Genomic DNA, 11,726 nt, shown 5'->3' with positions numbered 1-11,726 from the left:
ATTGTTTACTTTCATGCATGTTGCTGCTTTGCTGGCTGCTGGTTGGTTGAACTCATGCAGAAAATGGCTTAACAAAATTCAACATACAGGATAGGAGGCCCGGAGCAAAAAGGATTTGTGGAAATGCTCACAGACTCACACAAAAATATGGAGGTTATTAACAACAAAGTTTACGCAAGCACTCAGATACCCCTACTAGACAATATGTATATTTTTATCAGAAGTATTTATCATCCATTATGTGCCATACATTCATCTATTTATCACTTATGTGCAATATAATGCATATTTGCATATATTTTAATTAGTCTCTATCGTATCTTCCTCTTCTCTCTCCTTTTTAAAAAAACAGAATTGTAAACATTTTATTATATACTCTAATTGGGACTAGAGTTTGAAGAAGTTGCTGTGCATGTGACAATAAAAGCTCTTGAATCTTGAATATATAAAGCACAGGGACACATTTCTAAACTCATACAGCTGCAATATTTTTACCACTAGGGGACACAAAAAGTCCAAGACAAACTCAAAGCAGACCCACACAGGCCCAACATCTGCTGCCAGATTTTCAACATTCAAATGTAAAAGTGTAAAAGTGACCAGAGAACACTGTTGCTAGGCAACTGACAACAAAAATGGACACTTCCTTCTTCCATTTTTAAACAGATTGATGATGAACTTTAAGTTGAACAGTTGGTCAGTGTGGACAGAAGGAATGATTAATGGCAAGAAAAACCTGTTTTAATGTTCATTTGAGCACCTGACTGTTGTTTTTAGACAGATTTGAAAAATTGTGAACTGGTCCTTTAAGCCTTTTTTGTTTGTTTGTTTTTGTTTGCGGCAAGTGCTGTTAATAATTGATTTAATAATTCTCTACAGTTCCCACATTCCTAAAACTATTATCACTAATCAATTAAATTTCCACTTAGCCAAAGCTAGCTAGCTTAAACTGGTAACTTTAGTCACGAGACACAGGCAGGCCTAGCGTTAGTGTTACCATTTAAGTGGTATAACTAAGTGGTAAATCATGTTTTGAACATGGCAAAAAAAAATGACCCTGTTGACCCAGTTTGGCTCAATAAAGTTGTTTAGACTTACATAACACCACTTACACATGCAGCAGACACAGAGCAACAAGATAATCCATTGGTGTTGCTTCGGTGTGAATCCAATAGTCACTTTATACGTTTTTTTTAAAGTAAATATTTAAATATATATAGAAAATGTTGGTCTGTAGCTTACTAGATTTTCATGAACCACTCATAAACTTATTTAAGCTAGCTCTACTCCATTTTGTGCTGGAGAGTTAGCTTACACTACACATAGAGGCTTGTCTGATTTCCAGTTGTCTACCTTTATTATGTATGGGGAGATTGATGATAATGTATAGAGCTGATTCATTATTAGTATCAAAAATAATGTTTTTAGCACAAAATCTCAGCTTTATGTTATCTCAAAAGCATTTTTCACATTAGACCTTTGTCACATGTCAAACACTGATGTAATTAATTACATAAATGGTGGTTTATAGTGTCTGGGTCCTATATTGTATATGTTGACTTACTAGCCTCAATGAAATGGAAGATTTCAAAATGTGTGCTGTGAGAAAGGTGCCATATTTAAGATGATTCTTCTATTGTTATTATCCCAAAAACGTATGCACTGTGGTACACTTACCTTGTTTCCTCTTATCTGGTGTTCCAGTAAACTAGGACAGCTGGTATTTTTCTCCCCCAAAGTCATTCATGCAGAGTGACTCATGCATTTGTTTATACAACTGATTGACACAGTACATGCAAAATGGGGAAAAAAGATTGATCAAATAAAAAGAAAGACTAGGACTTGAATAGACACTTCCAAACAAATTTTGGCAACTTGATTCAATAGGACATGAATTTTAGGTTGTTAGGGTGATAACTGTTTTATTTCTGTAGACAAATGAGATAGCTAGTGGCCCACACTGTGATGTAGCTTAACATTATTTCGAGGGCATTGTCTAATAGGATGGTACATTGTCTGAAATTGATCAAGTTATTTGATTTGATGTCTATGTCACCAGAAGGGAAATAGCGAATTAAATAAGGAAATACTGTTTTGATTTATTCTGACTGTTCTGATTTGTTTTTATATTGATACAAACAGCTTCTAATGCATCTTATTGATTATGTACACAGAATATTCAACTGAACCATCGACCCAATGAACTGAACAAACCACTCTTCACTGACCTGTTTTTTTTATCAATAATTTTGTTCAAATAATACAAAATATATATGCAATGTGTTTTAAAGCATCACTTTATCCATTTATGAGTTAACCATTTATAAAATATAAATAAACTCATGTTTTCTGTTGAAAAATGGTCTCTGAGGTCTATTTATTGTCATTTTTACTATTAGGTGGTTTCTCACTCCATCCATTGGAATGGACAGAAAAAAATAACACATAATAAAGTATTTTAATAGATTTTTTGATTGATTGATTGCCAATGATTTATGAGTGCATTTAGAGTAGAAATCCATCATTACTAATATAATTTTTTTTGTGTGTTGGGAACATAATTGGGTTCTGCACGGGTTCACATCGGACCTCTCTGATTAAAAGTGATGTCACAGGGTCCTAGAGTACACCTGCGCATCACTGCAGCAAGGTGAGAAGTGAGAAGAAAACAAGATTTTCCCAACAAGCCATATCAGGAAGAAAACATGCACATTAACTTATTACACCTGTGCCGTACTTGCTGTGACAAAATGCCTGACACACAAAATGTGTGGCTTGATTGATACTTACAAGAGACATATCTGTCCTACCTACAGTAATGCACCACGGACAGCTGACACATAAAACGTCTTCCTGAGTCCTTCATCTTACTTCACAAAATGTGATCACTAACTGAAACAAAATGAAGCTCTCAAGGTGATACCGGCAAGTGTTGAACAAATGACAAAGACGCCACGTTTGAATTAATATCAGTTTCATTTAGTTATTCAGGAAAAAAAAAACACAACACATTTTCACCATTCATTCAACTGTTTTATATACACACAACAGGTTTATTTTAATACTTTTAAAATATTTGTACAAAATACACTGTTCTCCCTTTTATAATATGCTTTTATCTGAAGAGGCATTTCTCTGCAAAAGGTCAGCAGATGTGCATTGTTAATTTGATGGGCTTATTAAGGGGTTGTTAATATTATTGCATGCGGAAACACCATTATTGCATAAGTTATTCCTTTTTGGGCTCCAGGGTGGAGGAGTTGCCGTTACAGTAACTGCCACTACCCCCCTCAACTCAACTGATACTTCTGGGAAGGAATTTTTGAAATTATAATAAATATGGATTACCAAGCTAGGGATGAGAGATTGAATCGTTTTGCGGTTTGTACTTCAGTCCGATTCTCCTCAGTCTTGGCAAAAACTTTCAGAAACCTGAGGAGAGTTAGTAATTGGTGGAAACAAAGACTCATCAAAGTTCAGAGGTTAAAGCAATGCTGTTTCTCTTAATGTTTGAATGTTATTACCGTATTACATACATAACATGTTTGGGGAGAATATATTGGCAAAATGTTCCTTGAAATGGAACAGCGGTTCTATACAAGAGGAAAGAGGAGATACAACATATCAGGCCAGAGTAGAGAAACAGTGTTTCCACAGTTCTACTACACACTTTTGAATAATTACAGGCAGTGATTTTCTTTTTTTTACAACTGGGACTCTGCCTTTCCTGACTCCTGTAACACTGGGTAAATCAATTGGCAATACAACCCGTCATGTCAGTCACACATGCACATACTGAGAAAAGCATACTCACAAACACACACAGTCACGCACGCACAAGTACAACCCAACATACGCAACAAGACACGCCTCAGTCGCTCAGTTCAAATATACAGCGAGATGTCTGTATGACAAGACAAAGATAGAAAACCGAGTCAAATTGTTGAGAACTAACTTCATAGTTCTTACAACATATCTGACAAAGAAAAAGATGTTATCAGAATAATTGCTCTTCTGTTTTTAAAACAGTATAGGTTTTGATATATAAAAAACATATCTAAACAATGATTTTTTTTTTTTGTTTGATTTTCAAAAAGTGAATTTTAGAAAAGTGATGACTGGCACTGTTTGGGATCCTGTGATCACGGGAACGCCCATGACGCTACATGACCAGGTACTTCTAGTTTTGGAAAGAAAATGTGTCTGTGGTTTGTAATAACCTGGTCGCACAGAATAGATTGCGGAGGCTACAACCGTACTACACATGCACTGGTTTTTGGCGAGAATGAGTGCTGATGAGTATGAACGCAAATCAGAGTGGTTGCCTTTGGGGAGCATAGACCAGCACAACACAACTGGCTAGTGACAATAAATCCTGTACCTTCAACAGATTCTGAGGTGCTGACTGGTAACATTCACAGCAGGCAGTTTCTCAGAGGAATGCATATAAATAGGATTCAAACTAGTATGGCGCGGGGGGGGGCAGCTTTTCCAAAGTGAGGCAGAGCTATCTCACAAAACAGGAGAACTACATTATGAGGCAGCCAATAGGGCCACACATTATCCATCTCACAATCATAACTTGAGACACACCCGGTTAAAATGTTAGTATATGGATTAATTAGAAGTGAGGCTAAAAAATCATTGTTGTTATGTGAGCTGTGTCAACACATAGATTCTGCTTTGTGGTAGTTGAAGGAATAGCTTCTATTTAACCATAGTTTATTCACACCCCGTATGAAACAAACTAATGTTTGCCTTTGTAATATCTCTGCATACAGTTTGAGGTTATGTTGAACGGTGATCTTAGCCTAGCTTAGCTCAGTTATTGGATGTTGGGATCAAGTATTGGTGGCGAAATACATCCTTTCCACCATGTTAAAACGGCTTTTCTGGAATGAATCTCAGTTCAAGGTCCATTTACTTGCTTTCTCTGAAGGTTTTAACCGCATCACACAATCTTCATCCGTCGATGGACTTTGCTGTTGTTATTGAACTGTAAGATAATCAAACTTTCCATTATTCTGAGCATTTTAAGACTTATCATCCTTGGCTTTGGAAACAGTAGTTCGCAAAACAATCTCAATTCAACTTGCTTGTTATTGAGCTTTTGTCCCTGTCACATATAGTATACATCAGCAGATGGAGTTTGCTCAGTTGTTATCTACTTTTCTGATATTACTCATATTTATCCACCATGGCTGTGTGTAAACAGGAAATTGGTGATTTAAAAAAAGTTATTTACAATTCAATTAAACCTTTGATATTTAATGGAGTATTTTGCCTCACTTTAAGATGAGCTTCAACTTGATCTGAAAGACATCCATAAACTCAGCCACACTGAGCCAGGTGTTCAAAATACCTTTAAACAGCAAGCAAAGATGCAAAAAAGGCATCAATGGGTTTGTCTTGACCCTCAAGACGCATTGAAAAAGCATTTAACAAAACCAGCTATTCCTTTAACCCAGGTACTGGTTACAAAGGTGCACGATATCCAAACACAACAGAACAAGGCTTCAAATGAAAAGCAAAAACTTGAACCAACACATCTGTCAGCATGTTGATGATAAGGATTTTCAAAAAATTAGGGCTACACATGTCAGTGGAGTGTGAGTTTTGATAACTAACATCAAGCTGCTCTGGGCTGTGCTTGGTCCCGACAATCCCTTCTTGTGTGCCCTCGACCTTCACAGCCTTCCTGAGGAGGTTGGGGGCAAAACTTAAAAAAAGAAACAGGTACATGAGGACAACACCACCCTCGTGGGGCGAAATTACAGTCCTTCCTTCTAAAGTTTGGTGTGAGAGACGTGAAATAACACGAACATTTCAACAACCATTAAAATAACCAGATACAAATCAAACAGATAAAATAAGCTTTTTCTGAAAGTGTGCTGGGAGGCTTGTTCATCCATAGATTTGGAGGTGATTAAAGTGCGTGTTGATCACTGCCAAAATCGTCCAGTGAAAACGTTTGTTCTCTCGTCACATCACAGAAAGGAGACCCAAATAAATGTACGGTGTGATTATTCATTCGTATCCCTCCTTTCCTCCACAAATGTTCCTCTATTTCCTGCCGATCTGAGGTCTGTTTCTCCATGTATATGGAGTGATGCACCTTGAGACGCTGCAAAAAAGTCCATCTCCACAGCTCATATAAACAATTACGACTCTTTAAACTCTTATTTTCCTTAAAACTGAAAAAAGCGGTCAAACAGGTGCAACTTGTTTCCAAACTAGCATCTCCTGCTTGACATATTCTTGAAATAAAAAGGCTCCCTCTACAAAAGTTAACCTCATTCGATAGGAAAATCTTTAAGCATGTTGAGCTGAATTGGAAACAAGCCTTGCTTCACGACAAAATAAGGTTTAAAGATCAATACTAGACTCAGAGCATTGTTGAGATGGATTTTTTTTCTGCAATAAAGAAAAATATGCTGGTTCTGGGCATCATAGAAACAGTCTGCAGAGCCATGGCTAGATAGAGTAAGTGGAGCTCTCAGACTGCTGACGGATGTAGCAGTGAAAACTCTTGTCTCCGATCGGATGCTCCCTGAGGAAAGAAAAAGAAAAGAATCAGAAGGTTGTTGGCAGGGCAATGCAGACTTTCACACAAGCACTATCCTATTAAAAGCAGGAGCCACAGGGGATAACTTCACTACTTCATAATGCACAATGTAAGTGACGGGGGCCAAAATCCACAAACCTCCCTCTGTGCAAAAATGTATTTCAAAGTTTATCTGACGCTAATATGAAGCTTCAACCATCCAAGTTAGTCAAATCAAGTAGATATCTTTCAACGTTAGACTTTTTGGTGCCAAAGTCCCTCTTTTTTCCTTTTTGTTATGATCCTTCCACTGCAGCTGAACAGGAGAACCCTCTATTGAGATGCAAAGAGTGTAACTGTGGAAGATATCCACTTTATTTAACTAACTCAAACTGCTGAAGCCTCATATTATCTTCAGATAAACTTTTAAATACATTTTTGCTCAAACAATGATTGGACTATGTCCCTTTCACTTACATTGTAAGCACATTTGGAGGGGATCTGTTGTTTTAAGACAGACTTGAACAATTGTGAACCTCATCCTTTAAGATCAAGTGATGAGCAGAGCTAGAGGCCAAAATATCCACAAACCACTTTAACCACGACTGTGAGACCTGCTCACAGTCGTTAAAGTTATATGAAATATTAAAGGTGCTACATTTAACATTCCAGCCCTCAGCTTCCACTGTACTATAAAGTGCATATACAGTAACTATAGTTTACAACAATACAAAAAAATGTAAGCTACAAGTAAATAAACAAGAAACTACATACTGGCTGCCTATCTTTGTCTTCTTGAACTTGTCTCGCTTGTACTTGGTGTGCTGTCGCTCTAAGGTCTGCACAGCTGAGACAATCAGCTTCAGGGTTTTGTATGTCTCCTGGGGGTCATCAATGACAAAGCTGGAGTACTCCTCCTGCTCAGGCCCGTCGTACACAGACTTACTGCCACAGGCCTCTGCAGAGGGAAGACAGACAGCAGAGAGTGAGAGACAGAATAACCATCATACATATGCTTACAGTACATGCATGGGTTCTCACGAAAACACACACACACACACATCCAAACACTTCTGCCAGTGTCTGACCTTGCATTTTGATCAGTTTCGTCATGTATGTGGTGAACAGGGAATAGATCCTCTCAGTCTCTCTGTCTCCGTCTACGTCCAGCTGGATGTTGGCTGGGAGACCGCTGAAAACAGATACACACAAGAGAATAAGAGAGGGAAGGAAAAGAAAGATAATGAACATACAAGAGCGCATTTTCAACAACTTTGACGTACGCAGTGCAGGGCGAGCACCCAGGTGCTGTGTCTGCTGAGAGCTTGCAGCAGAGCCAGTGGCCGTTGAGGTAGGCTGAAGGATGGTAGGTGCTCAGGCGCTTGCGGTTGCACTGGCTGACTTTGGTCAAGATGTCAATCCAGTCTCGCGCCTCCACACAGTTGTTGGCCTGGATGTAGAGTGCCCTCTCTGGCTGAATAACCTGGAACATCTGGAGGTGGGGAAAGAGGCAGAAAATATGGGAAAACACACATTAAATAGAAAGCTTTACATAACAGGTTGAGTCAAATTCTGGAGAATATTATGCTATATTCTAACTAGTAGTGCCAAAATTTTAAATTCTCTAAAGATTTAAAAGGGGCTGCTGGTGTGGGGTCCTTACATTTTTCATCTTGAAAGACTCCTCCTCCAGCCTCTCCACAGCCAGAATGTTCTCTATAGGAATGCTGCACAGAGCTCCCTCACCTGGAAGTACAAGGAAACACATCAGTCATGGGAAGATGGAAAAAGTACAGGACAGAGGAATGTGAAAAATGATTACAATATTATACAAAAAAGTGTAAATAAAAATATGTTAGTCTCCAGGCATTAGAGTCTGTAGCTGTGTCTTCACAATAAATTTATACGGTATGTACGGTACTTACTAATGTTTAGAGTGTACTGTTTTTGCAACTAGTTTACAATAAATTATCATACTTCACCATTTTTTACTAACGAGAAATTATACAATTAGTTCCCTGTCGGATGTCAATCAAATTACGACACAGCCAATTACGTAAACTTCACAAAAAGAGAAAGCATAAGGCTTTTCAAAGATGAAATATTTAGTGTTCTAGTTTTGCAATGTCTTTCTGGCGCTGTTTCACCGCTATCTGCAGTTTTTTTTATTTTTTGCAGCTGTGGGTAGCTCTTCTATTTCCTTCATGCATTGGATTGTGGGAGAATACAGAAAACTCTAGTGTTCATTAGTATGCATACTGACTTGAGTATAATTAATTATTTCTCTCTATTCACACTTTTCATACTCAAAACCAATTTAGAGTTAGTATGTAGTAAGGGAATTGGCTGTAGCTTATATATAGCATGTTTCTGGCTGAGCTTGTTTGAATGCAGGGAAAACATATTGCCTGCTCAGTAACTTAATCTCCTCCACATGTGTTGGATGTACAGTATGTTCAGGCTAAATGTACATTCAGCAGATTCTCTTCCTCCTTCTCACCCTCCCGCTGATTCTTACACAAGCGCGCACGATGACATCAACAGACGAGGAAACAACACAGAAGATGGTTACCTTTCGTTTTGTGGTAGGTAAACTCATGGTTGGTGAGGCGAAACCATCTCTTCTTGAAGTTCTTCATTCCAAAGCGGTTTCTCCCTTGTGCTCTCTTTATCATGAATCTGAAGAAAAATAGAAACATACAACTGAAATCCCTGACAGATGAGCTCATGTTGCACTGAAATATACTTGGAATACATCCTAGTATATATATTTTTTATGGTCAAATGCATCTCTATCTATGGTGCTAAAAGAGTGCAATTACTAAATGTAAAGCATTATTTACTATAACCACCATTGCATTCCAGTTATGTGAATCCTGTGCACAAACATAACGTACTTAATCTATCAGTATCATTCCATTTACATGCTTACAGTTAATTGTATTAATTGCTGCTGTACATGTAAGAAATGTCAGTACAGCACTCATAGATTCATCAGTCTATGAGTCAAATAGGAGATGGGTCAGTGGATCAAAGGTACCTTTTTTTTTTGCATGTTTTAGCCTATTAACTAAAATTTTTGTATAAATTACTACTGACAGTTCATAACATAAGATTTTACCTTCCAGGTAGCCAATGGTTTCCATTCTTAGTACATAAGGAAAATAAACTTGCAGAGACTTGAAACTTGAAATAGATAATCCATCACATTGAAATATTCATGTCATGGTTATTTTTACATTTTATATTATGCCATAACGCAGCTGTACACAGGGACTATTTTGTGAACTTCACTTGTTGGTGTGTTGAAAGATGCTGTGATATCTGAGAGTTGCTGACAGCAGGAAACTCACTTAATAGTCTTAGCAACAATGTTTACTTAGTTGTCTTCTGGGTGTAATTATGTGACAAAGTAGCCAAAAGTCAAATCTCAGAAGTTGGACCTTGCTTGACCACAGCTGTAAGGAACTGTTATAAAAATTCTCCCTGCTTGCGACTGCTTTTTCCAATAAATACATAAAAGAAAATATAGATATATAGATAAATAAATACACGAAATGTTCACTGTGATGGATTAGCTATTTTACGCAAATCTATTTGATTCTGTAGTGACTATATGGAAACCACTGGCTGCCTCTAGTATTGGGAATCAGTTTAAAAAAATGCTGCTATACTTTGGAAAATTGTTGGCTAAACTGTGAGGTATACACTATTTGTTGTTAATGAGCTAAAACATGTAAAAATGACCGGTATGGTCCTTTACGGGAGAGTAAAACACCAGGAAGTCTTTGTTTTAGAGTTTGAGGACCAGAGGATACGTGGAATATAATGCACCGGGATTTTTATTACCAAAATATCTAGTCTACCAAAGGGAGACTTGCACCCTTTTCGCACTACTGAGCCAAGAATGTGCTGGTTTCACTTGTGCCAAAATGCCTGGAGCTGTGCTGGAAAGTCTAATGTGTATGGTAGAGATATGGTCACAGTCTGAATAAAGGGCATCAAGGATCAGGATGTGGGCAGATATGAGATCCCAGAAATGTTTGAACAGTAACCAACCCCTGCTGTCACTGTCACACCAAGCATATCTGGCATGGTGAGGAACGAGAAGGGCTATCAGTGCTAGCAACGCCTCTTAGGTAAGCAGGCTTAGAGGTTAACACTTTACTTTATACCATTACAGTCACTGTATGTGTCAGTCTGCTGATCACACAGTGTCACACATTGTCACTTGATTTACCTCCATGAGTCATTTCACGCTAACAGGTCAGATATAAAGTAAAGTGCAGCAGCGTCTACAGTAGCGCATGATGTTGGTGGGAGAGAAGATGGCCGGCTTGGAGGGGTGGGGGTACAGTGCACACACAGGGGGTCACAAGGGCAAAGCCTTTATACAGAGAAGCTCTTACCTGCCCTTCGTGCCTTTTGACCCCTTCCCATCAACCCTCTTTATAGTGAGTTTTACACTCCTACGCCCGGTAGCAGAAACAAAAGAGGGTGGGGATGTTGATGAGCGAGACGCTGGCACACCTACTGTCAACTGGAAACTTTCCTCCCTTTTACAGCCTCATTAGAAATATCATCAAAACAACAGCCCACGTGTTGATAGAAAGGGCTCAGGTTACAGCCTCAGGCGTATCTCTGATGTAACTGTTCACTTTGAAAAAGAATCAGACCATGAGGGGTCAAATATGTAACAGTAAAATCTAGTTGCACTTTAGTGAGCAATTATTTCTCTGAGTCTAGACAGCCTGAAGATCAAAGATCAAAACAGCAGTAATTCTTGTGTGAAGCTAGAAACAGGACCCGAGACGACCCTCATGGGGTCGTAAAGCGACAAACGCCGAAGCTGCTTAATTAGAGGTGAAAAGGTGACTGACATTATAACAGCCACAGTGAACAAGGCAGTTTTTACTCGGCTTGGATATGAAAACTACCAGTACTTATGTTCTCAAAATTAATCTAATATCAAGTATTTGAGTCTTTTAAGGGTTGTTTTTCAGAAAGCTGTTCATAGGCACAAATATATTTCTGATTTGGGTTGGGTTTTTTCTCCTTTTTATAAGAGTTTAACAATAAATTGGCACCTTACCCCTCTTTGAGCATGATTGGTGTTTCAATACTCTTCTGATCCCACTTGCCAGAGGTGGAGATCAGGTCCAGGAACTGTGGGGGCAAATAA

General features: G+C 38.3%; 1 protein-coding gene across 2 annotated transcripts in view; it reads right to left on the bottom strand.

Annotated features, from left to right (window-relative positions):
- Positions 1 to 2,957: 2,957 nt before the first annotated feature.
- rasa3 (RAS p21 protein activator 3) overlaps positions 2,958 to 11,726 on the bottom strand; it is a 41,003-nt gene continuing 32,234 nt past the window's right edge. For both annotated transcript variants that reach the window (XM_044352126.1, XM_044352135.1), the window contains exons 18-24: positions 11,637 to 11,710; positions 9,117 to 9,223; positions 8,208 to 8,290; positions 7,828 to 8,036; positions 7,633 to 7,736; positions 7,319 to 7,502; positions 2,958 to 6,550 (exon numbers count right to left, since the gene is read on the bottom strand). In XM_044352126.1, coding sequence (XP_044208061.1) covers positions 6,475 to 6,550; positions 7,319 to 7,502; positions 7,633 to 7,736; positions 7,828 to 8,036; positions 8,208 to 8,290; positions 9,117 to 9,223; positions 11,637 to 11,710 — 837 coding nt within the window. In that variant the 3' untranslated portion in view covers positions 2,958 to 6,474. The remainder of the gene's footprint in view (positions 6,551 to 7,318; positions 7,503 to 7,632; positions 7,737 to 7,827; positions 8,037 to 8,207; positions 8,291 to 9,116; positions 9,224 to 11,636; positions 11,711 to 11,726) is intronic.

This window comes from Thunnus albacares, chromosome 1, assembly GCF_914725855.1.
Source record: "Thunnus albacares chromosome 1, fThuAlb1.1, whole genome shotgun sequence".
Lineage (NCBI taxonomy): Eukaryota > Metazoa > Chordata > Actinopteri > Scombriformes > Scombridae > Thunnus > Thunnus albacares.
The sequence above is the reverse complement of the archived record's forward strand: the minus strand, read 5'-3'. Positions and strand labels throughout refer to the sequence as shown.